The 14,808-nt window shown below is 40.0% G+C and overlaps 1 protein-coding gene across 8 annotated transcripts in view; it reads left to right on the top strand.

Annotated features, from left to right (window-relative positions):
- PDE10A (phosphodiesterase 10A) overlaps nucleotides 1-14,808 on the top strand; it is a 659,574-nt gene that overhangs the window by 492,555 nt on the left and 152,211 nt on the right. For all 8 annotated transcript variants that reach the window (XM_032162216.2, XM_032162223.2, XM_032162202.2 and 5 more), the window contains one exon: nucleotides 12,639-12,667. In XM_032162216.2, the coding sequence (XP_032018107.1) occupies nucleotides 12,639-12,667 (29 nt within the window). The remainder of the gene's footprint in view (nucleotides 1-12,638; nucleotides 12,668-14,808) is intronic.

The raw sequence follows: 14,808 nt of genomic DNA, 5'->3' as shown, positions 1-14,808 counted from the left end.
AATACAGCTTCATGAAGACAAGGATTCTTGTCTCTTTTTTGTTCTCCAAGATATTGTAAGCATAAACAACTCCGGCAGGCACTTAGTAGGTGCTCAGTAAATATTTGAAGATAAAAGGATTTTGAGTTAATAGTGAGCAAAACATATTGGAGAGTCTAGTGAAACCAGCCTTATTTGAGTGAAAAGAGTCTTATGTGTTGTAGATTCCAGTTGGATAAATAGAGTCAAACCAGATTAGGGCAAAGGAATTTATTATTTTGTAAGAATGAGAGTTTTCTACAAGATTTTATTTTAAATAACAATGTATTAATTTAACGATGTAAAAGTAATATCCTTGTAACATTTCGTTGCATTTAAAAAAATACTCTCTTGAGTGTTTTTAGTTTTACCTGGTAAAATTGACTTAATAGGGAAATTAGCTATCTTGCATATTAAAAAAGTCCCTAAGTAAGGCAGGCTTCAAGGTTGGCTGATTAATTTGGCTAGAAATGTCTCTGAAGACTCAATTTCTCATTTCTTTCCCTTCGTCTTTTTCTCCTTCCTGTCCCTTTCTCTCTCCCTTTCCCCTCCACCCCCTCTCCCCATCTCCCCCTCTCTCTTTCCCCTCCTGTCTCCCCTCTGTCTTCCTTGCTGGGTTGTTGTTGATCTCAGGTTGATGCCCCTCGTGATTACAGGGCGGCTTCCACCACCGGCTAGGTCTGAAAAGCTTTCTTGTTTGTGGTTCTCTCAAAACCATGAAATTTAAGTCATTTTCTTCAGTCTGATTGGAGACATTTATTCAGTGTCTGGCATGAAGTAGACTTTTGGTAAATACTTGTGGATGAATTGTTAAGATTGCGTAATTGTTAGAGATGCTAGAAATGGGTGGTGGGAGGCTGAATGCGCTGCTTCAACTCCTAAGATATGGATAGATATTAAAAAGATGGTGGTTTATGAATGTTCACGGAAATACTTATCCCCCATAAGGAGAAGATACGTGTGCTTCACTTAGAAATATTAAAATAACTACAGTCTGAAAGGCAGATTGAGATGGATAGTGTTGAAGGATAGAGGTGCAGTGAAGTCAGTCGCAAAGGCCTCTATACTACCAGTGTGTGACTTAGATTTCCTTTCCCATCCTGTGGAATGAGCACAGAAAGCAGGCTACTGATTCAGGGAAGATTTAGTAAAAATGACCCTATGTTAAACCTCAAGGAAATTATCAGTCAATTAAAGTAGAAACTGTTCAAAACACATTCTCAGGAACTTTGTAGCTAGTTCATATGAAAATCACAATTTAGAACTTGGAATGCAAAATATGGTTTTCAATATTAATTTCTAATATAGGCATTAAATGATCACCTTTCTTTATTCTGGATTTCTTCTTTGTTAAATATATATATATATATATATGCACACACCGTGGAATACTACTATGTTTGTTGTGTGTATTACACACACACACACACACATACACCTCCCACATTTTCTTTATCCACTCATTGATTGATGGACCTTTGGGCTGGTTCCATATTTTTGCAACTGTAAATTGTGCTTCTATAAACATGCATGTGCAAGTATCTTTTTTCTATAATGACTTCTTTTCTTCTGGGTAAATACCCAGGAATGGGATTGCTGGATCAAATGGTAGATCTACTTTTAGTTCTTTAAGGAATCGCCACACTGTTTTCTATAGAGGTCATACTAGTTTAAATTCCCACCAACAGTGTAAGAGTATTCCCTTTTCACCACATCCACTCCAACATCAAGTGATTTTTTTATTTTTTTATTATGGCCATTCTTGCAGGAGTAAGGTGGCATCTCATTGTGGTTTTGATTTGCAGTTGCCTGGTAATTAGTGATATTGAGTATTTTTTCATATGTTTTTTGGCCATTTGTGTATCTTCTTTTGAGAATTGTCTATTCATGTCCTTAGCCCACTTTTTGATGGGATTTTTTTTCTTGCTTATTTGAGTTTCTTGTAGATTCTGGATATTAGTCCTTTCTCAGATGTATAGATTGCAAAGATTTTCTCTCACTCTGTGTGTTGTCTGTTTATTCTGCTGATTATTTCTTTTGCTATGCAGAAGCTTATTAGTTTAAGGAAGTCCCATCTATCTTTGCTTTTGTGGCATTTTTGCTTTTGGGTTCTTGGTCATGAAGTCTTTGCCTAAGCCAGTGTCTAGTAGGGTTTTTCCAATGTTATCTTCTAGAATTTTATGGTTTCAGGTCTTAGATTTAAGTCTTTGATCCATCTTGAGTTGATTTTTGTATAAGATGAGAGATGAGGATCCAGTTTCATTCTTCTACAATTATCCCAGCACCGTTTGTTGAATAGGGTGTTCTTTCCCCACTTTATGTTTTTGTTTGCTGTGTCAAAAATCACTTGACAGTAAGTATTTGGCCTTATTTCTTGTTTCTCTATTCTGTTTGCGTTGGTTATATGCCTATTTTTATACCAGTACTATGCTGTTTTGAGGACTTTGGCCTTATAGTATAGTTTGAAGTTGGGTAATGTGATGCGTCCAGATTTGCTCTTTTTGCGTAGCCTTTCTTTGGCTATGCGGGCTCTTTTTTGGTTCCATATGAATTTTAGGATTTTTTTTTCTAGTTCTGTGAAGAATGATGGTGGTATATTGATGGGAAGTGCATTGAATTTGTAGATTACTTTTGGCAGTCTGGTCATTTTCACAGTATTGATTCTACCCATCCATGAGCATGGGACGTGTTTCCATTTGTTTATATTGTCTATGATTTCTTTCAGCAGTGTTTTCTAATTTTCCGTGTAGCGGTCTTTCACCTCCATGGTTAAGTATATTCCTAAGTATTTTATTTTTTTGCAGCTATTATAAAAGGGGCTGAGTTCTTGATTTGAGTCTCAGCTTGGTCGCTGTTGGTGTATAGCAGGGCTACTGATTTGTGTACATTAATTTTGTATCCTGAAACTTTGCTTGAATTCATTTACCAGTTTTAGGAGATTTTTGGATGACTCTTTAGAGTTTTCTAGGTATATGATCATGTCATCACCAAACAGTGACAGTTTGACGACTTCTTTACCAATTTAGATGCTCTTTCTTTCTCTTGTTTGATTGCTCTGGCTAGGACTTCCAGTACTATGTTGAATAGAACTGGTGAAAGTTGGCATCCTTGTTTTGTTCCAGTTCTCAGAAGGAATGCTTTCAGTTTTTCACATTCAGTATAATGTTGGCTGTGGGTTTGTCATAGATGGCTTTTATTACCTTAAGGTATGTCCCGTTTATGCCAATTTTGCTGAGGGTTTTAATCATAATGGGATGCTGGATTTTGTCAAATGTTTTTTCTGCATCTATTGAGTTGATCATGTGATTTTTGTTTTTTATTCTGTTTATGTGGTGTATCACATTATTGACTTGTGAATGTTAAACCATCCCTGCTATGAAACCCACTTGATCATGGAGGATTATCATTTTAACATGCTATTGGATTTGGTTAGCTAGGACTTTTGCATCTATGTTCACCAGGGATATTTGTCTATAGTTTTATGTTTTTGGTTGTTATGTTTTTTCCTGGGTTTGCTATCAGGGTGATACTGGCTTCACAGAATGATTTAGGGAGAATTCCCTCTTTCTGTATCTTGTGGAATAGTGTCAACAGGATTGGTACCAATTCTTCTTTTAATGTCTGATAGAATTCAGCCATGAATCCATTTGGTCCTGGACTTTTTTGTTGGTAGCTTTTTAATTACCATTTCAATCTCGCTGTTTGTTATTAGTCTGTTCAGAGTTTGTATTTATTCCTGGTTTAATCTGAGAGGGTTGCATGTTTCCAGGAATTTATCCATCTCCTCTAGGTTTTCTAGTTTATGTGCATAAAGGTGTTCATAGTAGCCTTGAATAATCCTTTGTATTTGTGTGGTGTTTGTTTGTAACAGCTCCCGTTTTGTTTCTTATTGAGCTTATTTGGATCTTCTCTCTTCTTTTCTTGGTTAATCTTGCTAACAGTCTCTCGATTTTATGTATCTTTTCAAAGAACCACCTTTTTGTTTCATTTATCTTTGTTTTTTTTGTTTGTTTGTTTCAATTTCATTTAGTTCTGCTCTGATCTTGCTTATTTCTTTTCTTCTACTGGGTTTGGGTTTGTTTCGTTCTTGTTTCTTTAGCTCCTTGAGGTGTGACCTTATATTGTCTACCTGTGCTCTTTCAGACTTTTGATGTAGGCACTTAATGCTGTGGACTTTTCTCTTAGCACCACTTCTGCTGTATCCTAGAGGTTTTGATAGATTGTGTCACTATTATAGTGTAGTTCAAACCCAATGATCATTCATTGGCAGGTTATTTAACTTCTCTGTATTTGTCTGATTTTGAGGGTCCCTTTTGGAGTTGATTTCCAATTTTATTCCATTATGGTCTGAGAGAGTCCTTGGTATAAATTTGATTTTCTTAAATTTGTTGAGATTTGTTTGGTGGCCTATCTTATGGTCTGTCTTGGAGAATGTTCCATTTGCTGATGAATAGAATGTATATTCTGCAATTGTTGGCTAGGATGTTCTATAAATATCTGTTAAGTCCATTTGTTGTAGGGTATAGTTTAAGTCCATTGTTTCTTTGTTGACGTTCTGTCTTGATGACCTGTTTAGTGCTGTCAGTGGAGTATTGAAGGCCCCCACTATTATTGTGTTGCTATCTATCTCATTTCTTAGGTCTTTTATAAATTTGGGCGCTCCAGTGTTAGGTGCATATATATTTAGGATTGTGATATTTTTCTGTTGGACTAGTTCTTTTATCATTATATAATGTCCCTCTTTGTCTTTCTTAACTGCTTTTGCTTTAAAGTTTGTCCTGTCTGATGTAAAAATAGCTACTCCTGCCACTTGCTTTTAGTGTCCATTTGCACATAATATCTTTTTCCACCCCTTTACTGTAAGTTTATGTGAGTCCTTATGAGTCAGGTGAGTCTCTTGAAGAGAGCAGATACTTGGTTGGTGAATTTATTTTTTAATTTTTGGGGGACTGGGTCTTGCTCTATACCCCAGGCTGGAGTTCAGTGGTGTGATCTCGGGTCACTGCAGCCTCTACTTGCCGGGTTCAAGGAATTCTTATGCCTCGGCCTCTCGAGTAGCTGAGATTACAGGTATATGCCACCACACTCAGCTAATATTTGTGTTTTTAGTAGACATGGGGTTTCCCCATGTTGGCCAGGCTGGTCTTGAACTCCTGTCCTCAAATGATCCACCTGTCTTGGTGTCCAAAACTGGCATGAACCACCATGTCCAGCCTTGGTTGGTGAATTCTTACCCCTTCTGCCATTCTGTATCTTTTAAATGGAGCATTTAGGCCATTTACATTCAATGTTAGTATTGAGATATGAGGTGCTATTGTATTCACCCTGCTATTTATTGAATACCTTGGGTTTTTTTCATTGTGGTGTTGTTTTATAGGTCCTGTGAGGATTAGGCTTTAGAGAGGTTCTATTTTGGTGTATTTTGAGGATTTGTTTCAAGATTTAGAGTTTCTTTTAACAGCAGTTCTCATAGTGCTGGCTTGGTAGTGGTGAATTCTCTTGGCATTTGTTTGTCTGAAAAAGTCTGTATCTTTCCTTTGTTTTTGAAGCTTAGTTTCACTGGATACAAAATTCTTGGCTGATAATTGTTTTGTTTAAGGAGGATAAAGATAGAATCCCAATCCCTTCTGGCCTGTAGGGTTTCTGCTGAGAAATCTGCTGTTAGTCTGACAAGTTTTTCTTTATAGGTTACCTGCTGCTTTTGCCTCACAGCTCTTATGATTCTTTCCTTCATCTTGACTGTAGATAATCTGATGACTATGTGCCTAGGCAATGATCTTTTTGCAATGAATGTCTCAGGTGTTCTTTGACCTTCTTGTATTTGGATGTCTAGATCTCTAGCAAGGCTAGGGAAGTTTTCCTCAATTGGTCCCTCAAATATGTTTTCCAAACTTAGATTTATTTTCTTCCTCAGGAACACCAATTATTCTTAGGTTTGGTTGTTTGACATAATTTTAAACTTCTTGGAGGCTTTGTTCGTTTATTAAATTCTTTTTTCTTTGCGTTTGTTAGATTGGGTTAATTTGGAAGCCTTGTCTTTGAGCTCTGGAGTTCTTCTATTTGTTTGATTCTGTTGCTGAGACTTTCCAGTGCATTTTGCAATTCTCTAAGTGTCTCCTTCATTTCCGGAAGTTGTGATTGTTTTTTATTTATGCTGTCTATTTCACTGGAGATTTTTCCACTGATATCCTGTGCCATTTTTTTGATTTCTTTAAGTTGGATTTCACCTTTCTCTGGTGCCTCCTTAATTAGCTTAATAGTTGACCTGAATTCTTTTTCTGGCAATTCAGAGATTTCATCTTGGCTTAGATCCATTGCTGGTGAGCTGGTGTGATCTTTTGGGGGTGTTAAAGAACCTGTTTTGTCATATTACCAGAATTGTTTCTCTGGTTCCTTCTCATTTGGGTAGACTGTGTCAGAGGGAAGGTCTGGGACTCAAGGGCTGCTGTTCAGATTCTTTTGTCCCGTGGAGTGCTCCCTTGATGCGATTTTCTTCCCCTTCCCCTAGGAATGGGGCCTCCTGAGAGCCGAACTGCAACAATTGTTATTTATCTTCTGGATCTAGCCACACAGCAGAACTACTAGGTTCCAGCTTGTCTCTGGGGAGTGTCTGCAGAGAGTCCTGTGATGTGATCCATCTTTAGGTCTTTCAGCCGTGGATACCAGCACCTGCTCCAGTGGAGGTAGCGGGGAGTGAAATGGACTCTGTGAGGGTCCTTGGTTGTGTTTTTGTTTAGTGGGCTGGTTTTGTGTTGGTTGTCCTCCAGCCAGGAGGTGGCACTGTCAAGAGTGCATCAGCTGAGGTTGTAGAGTGAGAAGACAAGCTTGCCCTAGGGTCACCTTTGGGTAAATATTCAGGTTTCTCCAGCAGTGGGCAGGGTGGGCTTTGTCTTTGGCTACCAGGGCAGGTAGAGAAAGACCATCAGGTGGAGGCAGGGTTAGGCATGTCTGATCTCAGACTCTCTTGGGCAGGGGTTGCTGTGACTGCTATGGGGCATGGGAGTGAGGTTCCTAGACCAATGGAATTAACGTTCCCAGGGGGCCTCTGCTGTGACATATAGGTCACCAGAAAAGTGGAGTAAAGCCGGCAGCCACAGGCCTCACCCAGCTCCCATGGAGCCTGCAGCCCAAAAGGCTGGTCTCACACCCACCATGCCCCGCAACACACTGAGTTTATTTCCAGACAGCAGGTGAGCAGGGCTGAGAACTTGCCCCAGGGTACCAGCCTCCATCTGAGAAAGCAAGTGAACCCACAGTTCCCCGGCTGTCCCAGGAGCCACAGCTGCAATCCACCCCCTACAAAGGGTCTGTGGATTCTCTAGGCTTTCCTGGGATGTTCCTGTGGTAGTTCTTGGAGTAAAAGTTCATGATGTGGGTTTACACAGGCTGCCCTGTCCACCCAAGTGGGAGCTGCAAGTTAGGCCTGCCTCCTATCCACAATTTTCCGAGATTTTGATTTATAAAATATTTAAAATTAAGTTCTTACCTTGAAGGCTACACTATTAAGTACTTGCTGTGAGTGGTGTGCTTACTATGAAATCCCCTTAGCGCTATGAAATCCCATAGACCATTCTTGCTAAGGCTTTTAAAAGGTATTGAAATGAGGTTTGGATCAAAGATGCTTTATCTTTCTCTAAAAATTAAATTTCTCTTTAACAAGCATAGACATTTATTTTCTGAAATTATTTCATCTATTTGTTTCCTAATTTATTCATCCCTCTGGAATGCAAGTTTATTGAGATCAGAGATAAGTTCCTGGCACACAGTGGTTCCTCAGTAAATATTTGTTGAATAAAAACACATGTTTATAAAAACCCTATGCTGCATAAAAATTACTGTCCTCTGGAACTTTTTTTTTTTTGCCAATTTGTTCCTCATCAGTGCCTCAAAATTTGGTATTCATGGCAATTTTCTTCTTTTCCATGTTCCTCTAACCTTTTATTTCAAAGAGAGCTTCGTTGCTGATCTGAGTGAATTGCTGTTCTGGCACTTCAACTGTGAGTGTGTGCTGGAAGTGTACAGGGAAAAGGGAACATTCTACACCATGGGTTCTTAACCTGAAATTCCTGTAAGATCTGTAAGGAGTCATGAACTGCATGAGTGGGAGGGGGCAGTATTCTCTCTCTGTTACCTTGAAAATGGTCTTTGTGCTGGGGGAGGGACTATCTTTTTCAGTAACAATTTATATTGTTAAATTATTTCACTTTGAACTTGTAAGGTGGCAGAAGTTAGGCACCTTGCCCAATGTAATATTGCTAGTGACTGCAGGTTTGGGCTTCAAACCTTAGTCCATGCTCTAAACCAGCGGTTCCCAACCTTTTGGCACCAGGGACCAGTTTTGTGGAAGACAGATGTTCCACAGACTGGTCGGAGGGGGTGGTTTCAGGATGATTCAAGCATGTTACATTTATTGTGCGCTTTATTTATATTATTATTACGTTGTAATATATAATGAAATAATGATACAACTCACCCTGAAGTAGAATTAGTGGAAGCCCTGAGCTTGTTTTCCTGCAACTAGACAGTCCCATCTGGGGTGATGGGAGACAGTGACACCTGAAGTGTGTCACTTATGTCCAGGCTACTCTGTAATCTCGTTGTGGTCGCTGTCACTGCAGAAAACCCTGCTTCACAAAGACAGGTTGTTGGACATGGAAGCAGGCTTTTCAGTGCTTTTGTGGCAACCTCAGGATGTTCCACCTGGACTTTCATCCAGAACACATGGAGATTTGAAGTTGTCTCAAACATATTTTTAAAGCCACTGTCATTTGCCATCTCAAGCAGTTGATCCTCTTCTAGCACAGACAGTCAGGTTACCGGGCTTATTCACAAATGGGTCGCGGATCCATTCCTTCCCAGTTCGGGGTTCTTTTGTGGTTGGTAGTATTGGGTAGGTGATCAAGTGTCAGCTGCGGGAAAGAAGGCCCTGGCTCCATCTCTGTCACAATCTCTGCTAATGTTTGAAACATGTCAGAAATCCCAGTGTTCACTTGTCACCCCCGTAATTCCACTTTGGCTTTGAATGCAGCTGCTTTTTCTGCCGACTTGAACACAGCTGTCGTTCTCCCCTGAAGTGACAGATTGATTTCATTGAACAGGTTAAATAGGTCACACAAGTAAGCAAGTTTTGAAACCCATTCTGTGTCACTGAAATGTGCTGCCAGTGGTGACGTTTCTTCTAAAAGACATCTCTGGAGTGGTTTCCAAAACTCTGGCCAGCAATCTATCTTCGGAAAGCATCTCACTTCCGTGTATGATATGTGTGTGCTCTGCGTCCATCTCCTCACAGAGCTGCGTGAACAGATGTGAGTTAAGGGCATGTACTTTAATGTGGTTGATAATTTTAATCACATTCTGCTAAACGTTGTTCACGTGACATTTTTCAGCTAGCCAGCATTTCTCTGTGGATGACACAGTGCATAGACTCACATTCAGAAGCGACCTAAGGAGCTCCAGTGGCACAATCGTTTAGTATGTAATACTTATATACAGAAGCGACCTGTTTGACCTGAGTAGTGAAACCAGAAAGCCGTGCAGTCATGGCAGCTGCTCTGACCGTGTGTATACCAACACAAAATGACCAATTTAGTTTTTCTGATATATAATCATTCACAGACTAGAATAGTTCTGCAGCTGTGGTGTTGGTTGGCAACAAAAGTGCACATAACATATCCTCATGCACATCCCCTTGAAAAATATATCACACATTAACAAGCATTGTTGCCTTGCTGTCAACATTGATAGACTCGTCAACCTGGATTATGTGCCACGGTGATTCATTAATCCCCTTTTATAGTTGTGTCTCAGTATCCTCTGCTATTTCATTAATTCGTCTAGTTACGGTGCTAGCCGAAAGAGGAACACCTGCCACCTGTTGAACCGCAGCCTCTTCTAAAAGTTGACAACAAATGTCCTTAGCAGCAGGCAGGATCAACTCTTCACCAACAGTAAAGGGCCTCTTAGCTTCAGCAACGTGGTTAGCCACTAAGAGTGATGCTCTCGGCTGGGCATGGTAGCTCACACCTGTAATCCCTGCACTTTGGGAGGCTGAGGAGGGTGGATCATCTGAAGTCAGGAGTTCGAGACCAGCCTGGCCAACATGATGAAACCCTGTGTCTACTAAAAATACAAAAAATTAGTCAGGCATGGTGGTGGGCACCTGCAGTCCCAGCTACTCAGGAGGCTGAGGCAGGAGAATTGCTTGAACCCGGGAGGCAGAGATTGAGTAAGCTGAGATCGTGCCATTGCACTCCAGCCTGGGCAACAAGAGTGAAACTCCATCTCAAAAAAAAAAAAAAAAAAAAAGGATGCTCTCAGTGTAGACACATCTGATGAAGTTGGTGGCCTTCAATTGCCTGTGTTCTTGGTGTACACGTTTTTTTAATTTTTTGAAAACTCCAAAGGTTTTTTATTTTTTTTTTTGAGACAGAGTCTCACTCTGTCGCCCAGGCTGGAGTGCAGTGGCGCGATCTTGGCTCACTGCAACCTCTGCCTCCCGGGTTCAAGTGATTCTCCTGCCTCAGCCTCCCGAGTAGCTGGGATTACAGGCATGTGCCACCATGCCCGGCTAATTTTTTGTATTTTTAGTAGAGACGGGGCTTCACTGCGTTAGCTAGGATGGTCTCGATCTGACCTCGTGATCAGTCTGCCTCGGCCTCTCAAAGTGCTAAGATTACAGGCGTGAGCCACCGTGCCATATGTGTTCCCACAGTGCAACTCTACTCTAGAACAGAAAGTAAAGTTTCTGTCTTCAACCTGCTTAAATTTTTCTTGGGCAAGAGAGTTCAACTAAATGAAAATTCCAACTATAAGAAATAGGAAGCAATGTTCCCTTACACAGGAAATCCCACTGTGTTCATTAATTTTCTCAGTTAACTAGAATACTATAGTTCTTAAATATACTAGACTTAACATTGGTTGAACTAAAATTGAGTGTTAAGTTGGAGACAATAATTTTCTAAATCAGCTCCTAAGGTGAAAAGCCAGAAATCAGCCAGAGGTAAATTTTTTTCTTTCAAATACTTTAAATTGCCCATAAAGCAAAACATTGTTGATTTTGTAAACACATGTCACAGGCTATCTTATGCACACTCAAGTTTGAGAAGTACTAACTAAGCAAGACTAAGAGAAAAAGCCAAAGGAACATTTATTTACAGATGTCTGGACATTCACACTGTCCTTGAACTAATTTTCAGATCTGTAGTGGTGACTAGCAGAGGGTAGAAAATTCCATAGTGTCATAGCCAGGTGACTCCATGCGGTCTTGATATTAAACCTATTCACACATTGCTCCTTTTAATTGACTTTTTCAAACATTCTCATTAAGTATTTTAGATCAAAACTTTAAAAAATTAAAAGCACATATGACTCTGTAACTTTAGAATCTTTTAATAAATTTGTTATAATGATTAAATAGTCTCATCTTTAGAGAGGCTTAGGAGAGGATTAGGAGTTAAAGAGTAAATGAAATATTTCTATGGTGCCACTTCAATGTAGAAGATAAGATATTTTTCCTATGACAATTGTTACATGTGTTACATTCTTAGGGAAGTCAGAGGCCATACTCCAACCATTATGCAACAATGATAAAATATGTGAGCAAGTGTGTATTAATATAGTAATACAAAAACTAGGTACTGTTGATTTGAATACCTACTGTCCTGTAGCATTGAGCTACATTCCATTTTTGGTATGTTAAGTTCGCTCTGATGGTGACAGACAACAGGGTTCGATTGCTCAAGAAGACACAGGAACCAAAGTGACAGTGCTTGCAGATCTAAAGTTTCTTACAGGAAAAAGACAGCGAGGAGCCTGTCGATGCCAGGCTGAGCTCCAGAAGCCCCTCCTCTTAGGGACACACACTTTTCACAGGTCAGAATCAATGACCTGTGTGTGCAACACTCAGAACCAGTGGACCGAGAGGAGGTATCTGCCAGCTTGTTTTACACCCTGTTGGTCACACAGGCATTTTCTTGCCTGTAGCCAGCCCCAGTGGGAGAGCCTTCCAGGGATTCTCACCTAGACCCCGTGCAAACCACCTCAGTCTCACTTTACCAATCAGCAATGCTGACAAGCTGGTATAAACAACCCCACAACTCCTCAGACACATGGAACAAAGCAGCACTATTATTAGTGGGTATGTTTCATGCCTTGACCAGAGTGCCATGCAGGTACATTTCTTATTTCAACAGAACAGCTCACACCAGCTCCAGGTCTGCTGAAATGAACCTTCGAAGCACGAGTGTTAAAGGTCATTTGGGATATTCATGTGGGTCGTATTGTGTAGAATATTGAAGTGTTATAAACCCCACTTTAGGTATGTGTAGTTGAATATACCCCAGTGGAGCTATTCTTGCAGGCATATCATATCCATTTTAGAACCTCTAGAAAGGCAATGCGGTGGTGGTATTTCATTTTCCCTGTGAAATTAATGTATACTTCCTAACTCGTAATTTGTTATGTTCAACCTTTACAGTTTTAAAAAATCAAATTCATAGATTTCATAAGAGGAAGCATTGCAGAAAACCCTTCAAGTTTATTGAAAGCAAATGACATGTTTCATATTTTAAAACCTACTCAGTCTCTAATTGTGTTTTTCCCTCTTCTTTCTCTATCCCCAGATGAATCGGCTCCTAAGGAAGTCAGCAGGGTAAGTAATGTGAATATTATTTCTACTACTACAATATAGGAAATGAATGTGTTTTATTTTTCAGTACTCTAACACATTAAAGTATTAGAAAGATAATAGCAAAAACTGAGTTTCCTCTGCAAAGTCTCACTCATTTATATGGAATAAAGTCAGTAGAGAGGGTGCAAATTGGAGGCCTCAAGACTGAGTACGGCACACAGATGCATTTTGTTCGGCTGCACGTGCCTATGGGCTTTTCTGAATCAGTTGCCAACATTTAGAAATTGAGACTCTGTATGTAAAGATTGGACTTCTGGCTTCCCTTGAACCAGAAGGTGAGGTAACTCTCACAGGGCAGCAGTCTTCCGAGGGCAGGAAGTGGAAGCCGCCTTCAGCTGCATGATGCTCTCCAGGCAGCCCCAGTCCTCCATGTAGCTGGCTTTACTCATGTCCGCTACCTGCCCAACCTCTGCCTTTGTGTTCATTCACTTTGTTTTTGGGAGAACAAAAGATGACAACTCATGTGTTGAAAGCATGATATTGCTTAGAAATTTTATAAATATTAAAGGTACTGTTTTCATGGCCTAGTTAACGTTAAGAGTCTTAGCAAGCTTAAAAACTATGGCAGGTGAGTACTGAAAGCGTTTAGCATACTGTTTATGCTATAAAATTATAAGCGATTACATTTGGAAAAAAGTCTTAGTTTTTCCTGTGTTACACAGATAAAGGTCTTACGTGTGGATGAAATATTGAAAATAATCAGTTCAAATGGAACTTAATGCAACCTTAGAGATCAGTTTCTATTGTAAGACGTAAATTGAAAAACTGTTGATAGAATCACATATGCAGATACATTCCTTTATTTTTTATCATCCGAAGAAAGAAATCTCTAAAATGACCTGGGCCAGCTCTGGGGGCTGGGGGTGTGGAGACAGGGGAGGGAAGAATTCCTTGTGTCCATAGCAATGTAGGATTCTCTTGAGGTTTCTGTGAGTCTCAGGGTTTCACTGGGTGCCTTTGCTATTAATTTCACATTTGTGGAACTCACAATTGAGGAGTTCCTTGGTCTGGATGCTCAGAAGGTACCAGGAAGTGACAGAGGGGTAAACCTAGAATTTTGGCAGCTGCTGGGAGCAGCAGAAAATGCTAAAAAGTGATGCTTGAGGATAGGGGACTCTGAAAAGTGAACTTTGGCAGAGTCATAAAATATTACAGTGTTGATATTGGCAAAGCTGCCATGTGTTCAGACAGTGTCATTGACAATACCACATACTGTTTTATAAGGCCATTAGAAAAAATGATGAAACTATATGTAGTGATTTTTCTTTGCTATTATTTATAAGATTCTCTTACATTATGCCAAATTTGGAGAAAAGTGCATCTCTAATTGAGAAATACTAAAGGTGTGAGCTGATAACCTAGAAATGGTATCAGTTGCCAAGATCTCTGTAACTTTTTTTTTTTTGAAAAAATGTACCCCGTATCTTGATCAATGCTTATTTGACTAATACTCAGAGCTTCCTTTATGAAATAGTATGCCACCATTTTCAACAAAGATTCAGATTTAGAAATTCCTCGGGCGACCTTTTGGTAGGTGGTGACTGGCCAGAGGGCTTCTGTTCTGACACGTCCCTGACAGAAAGCATGCTCTTCAGTTCCATGAAAGGTGCTGGTTACACTCTCAGGCAGTTCTGTTTTTTTGTTTGTTTGTTTTGTTTTTTCTTTCCCCTTTCTCTTTCTCATATACTTTTTTTTTAAATTGAGGCAAAGCCTCATTTCGTCACCCAGGCTGAAGTGCAGTGGGACAGTCAGCTCCCTTCAGCCTTGACTGCCCGAGTTCAGATGATCCTCCCACCTCAGCCTCCTAAATAGCTGGGACTGCAGGCCTGTGCTACCATGCCCAGCTAATTTTTTTTTTTTTTTTAATAGAGATAGGATTTCTCCATGTTGCCCAAGCTAATGTTGAACTCCTGGGCTCAAGTGATCTTCCTACCTCAGCCTCCCAAAGTGCTGGGATTATAGGTTTGAGCCACTGAGCCCAGCCTAGGCAGTTCTAATTTTTAAGAAGTACTTTCTCATTTAGCACCAAGCGGCCTCCCAAAATGGCCATTCTCCAGTATTTGTTTTGATTTTATTTCATATCCAAACCCTTTGAGTATAGG

Source organism: Hylobates moloch, unplaced genomic scaffold (assembly GCF_009828535.3).
Source record: "Hylobates moloch isolate HMO894 unplaced genomic scaffold, HMol_V3 SCAFFOLD_2, whole genome shotgun sequence".
Lineage (NCBI taxonomy): Eukaryota > Metazoa > Chordata > Mammalia > Primates > Hylobatidae > Hylobates > Hylobates moloch.
The sequence above is the reverse complement of the archived record's forward strand: the minus strand, read 5'-3'. Positions and strand labels throughout refer to the sequence as shown.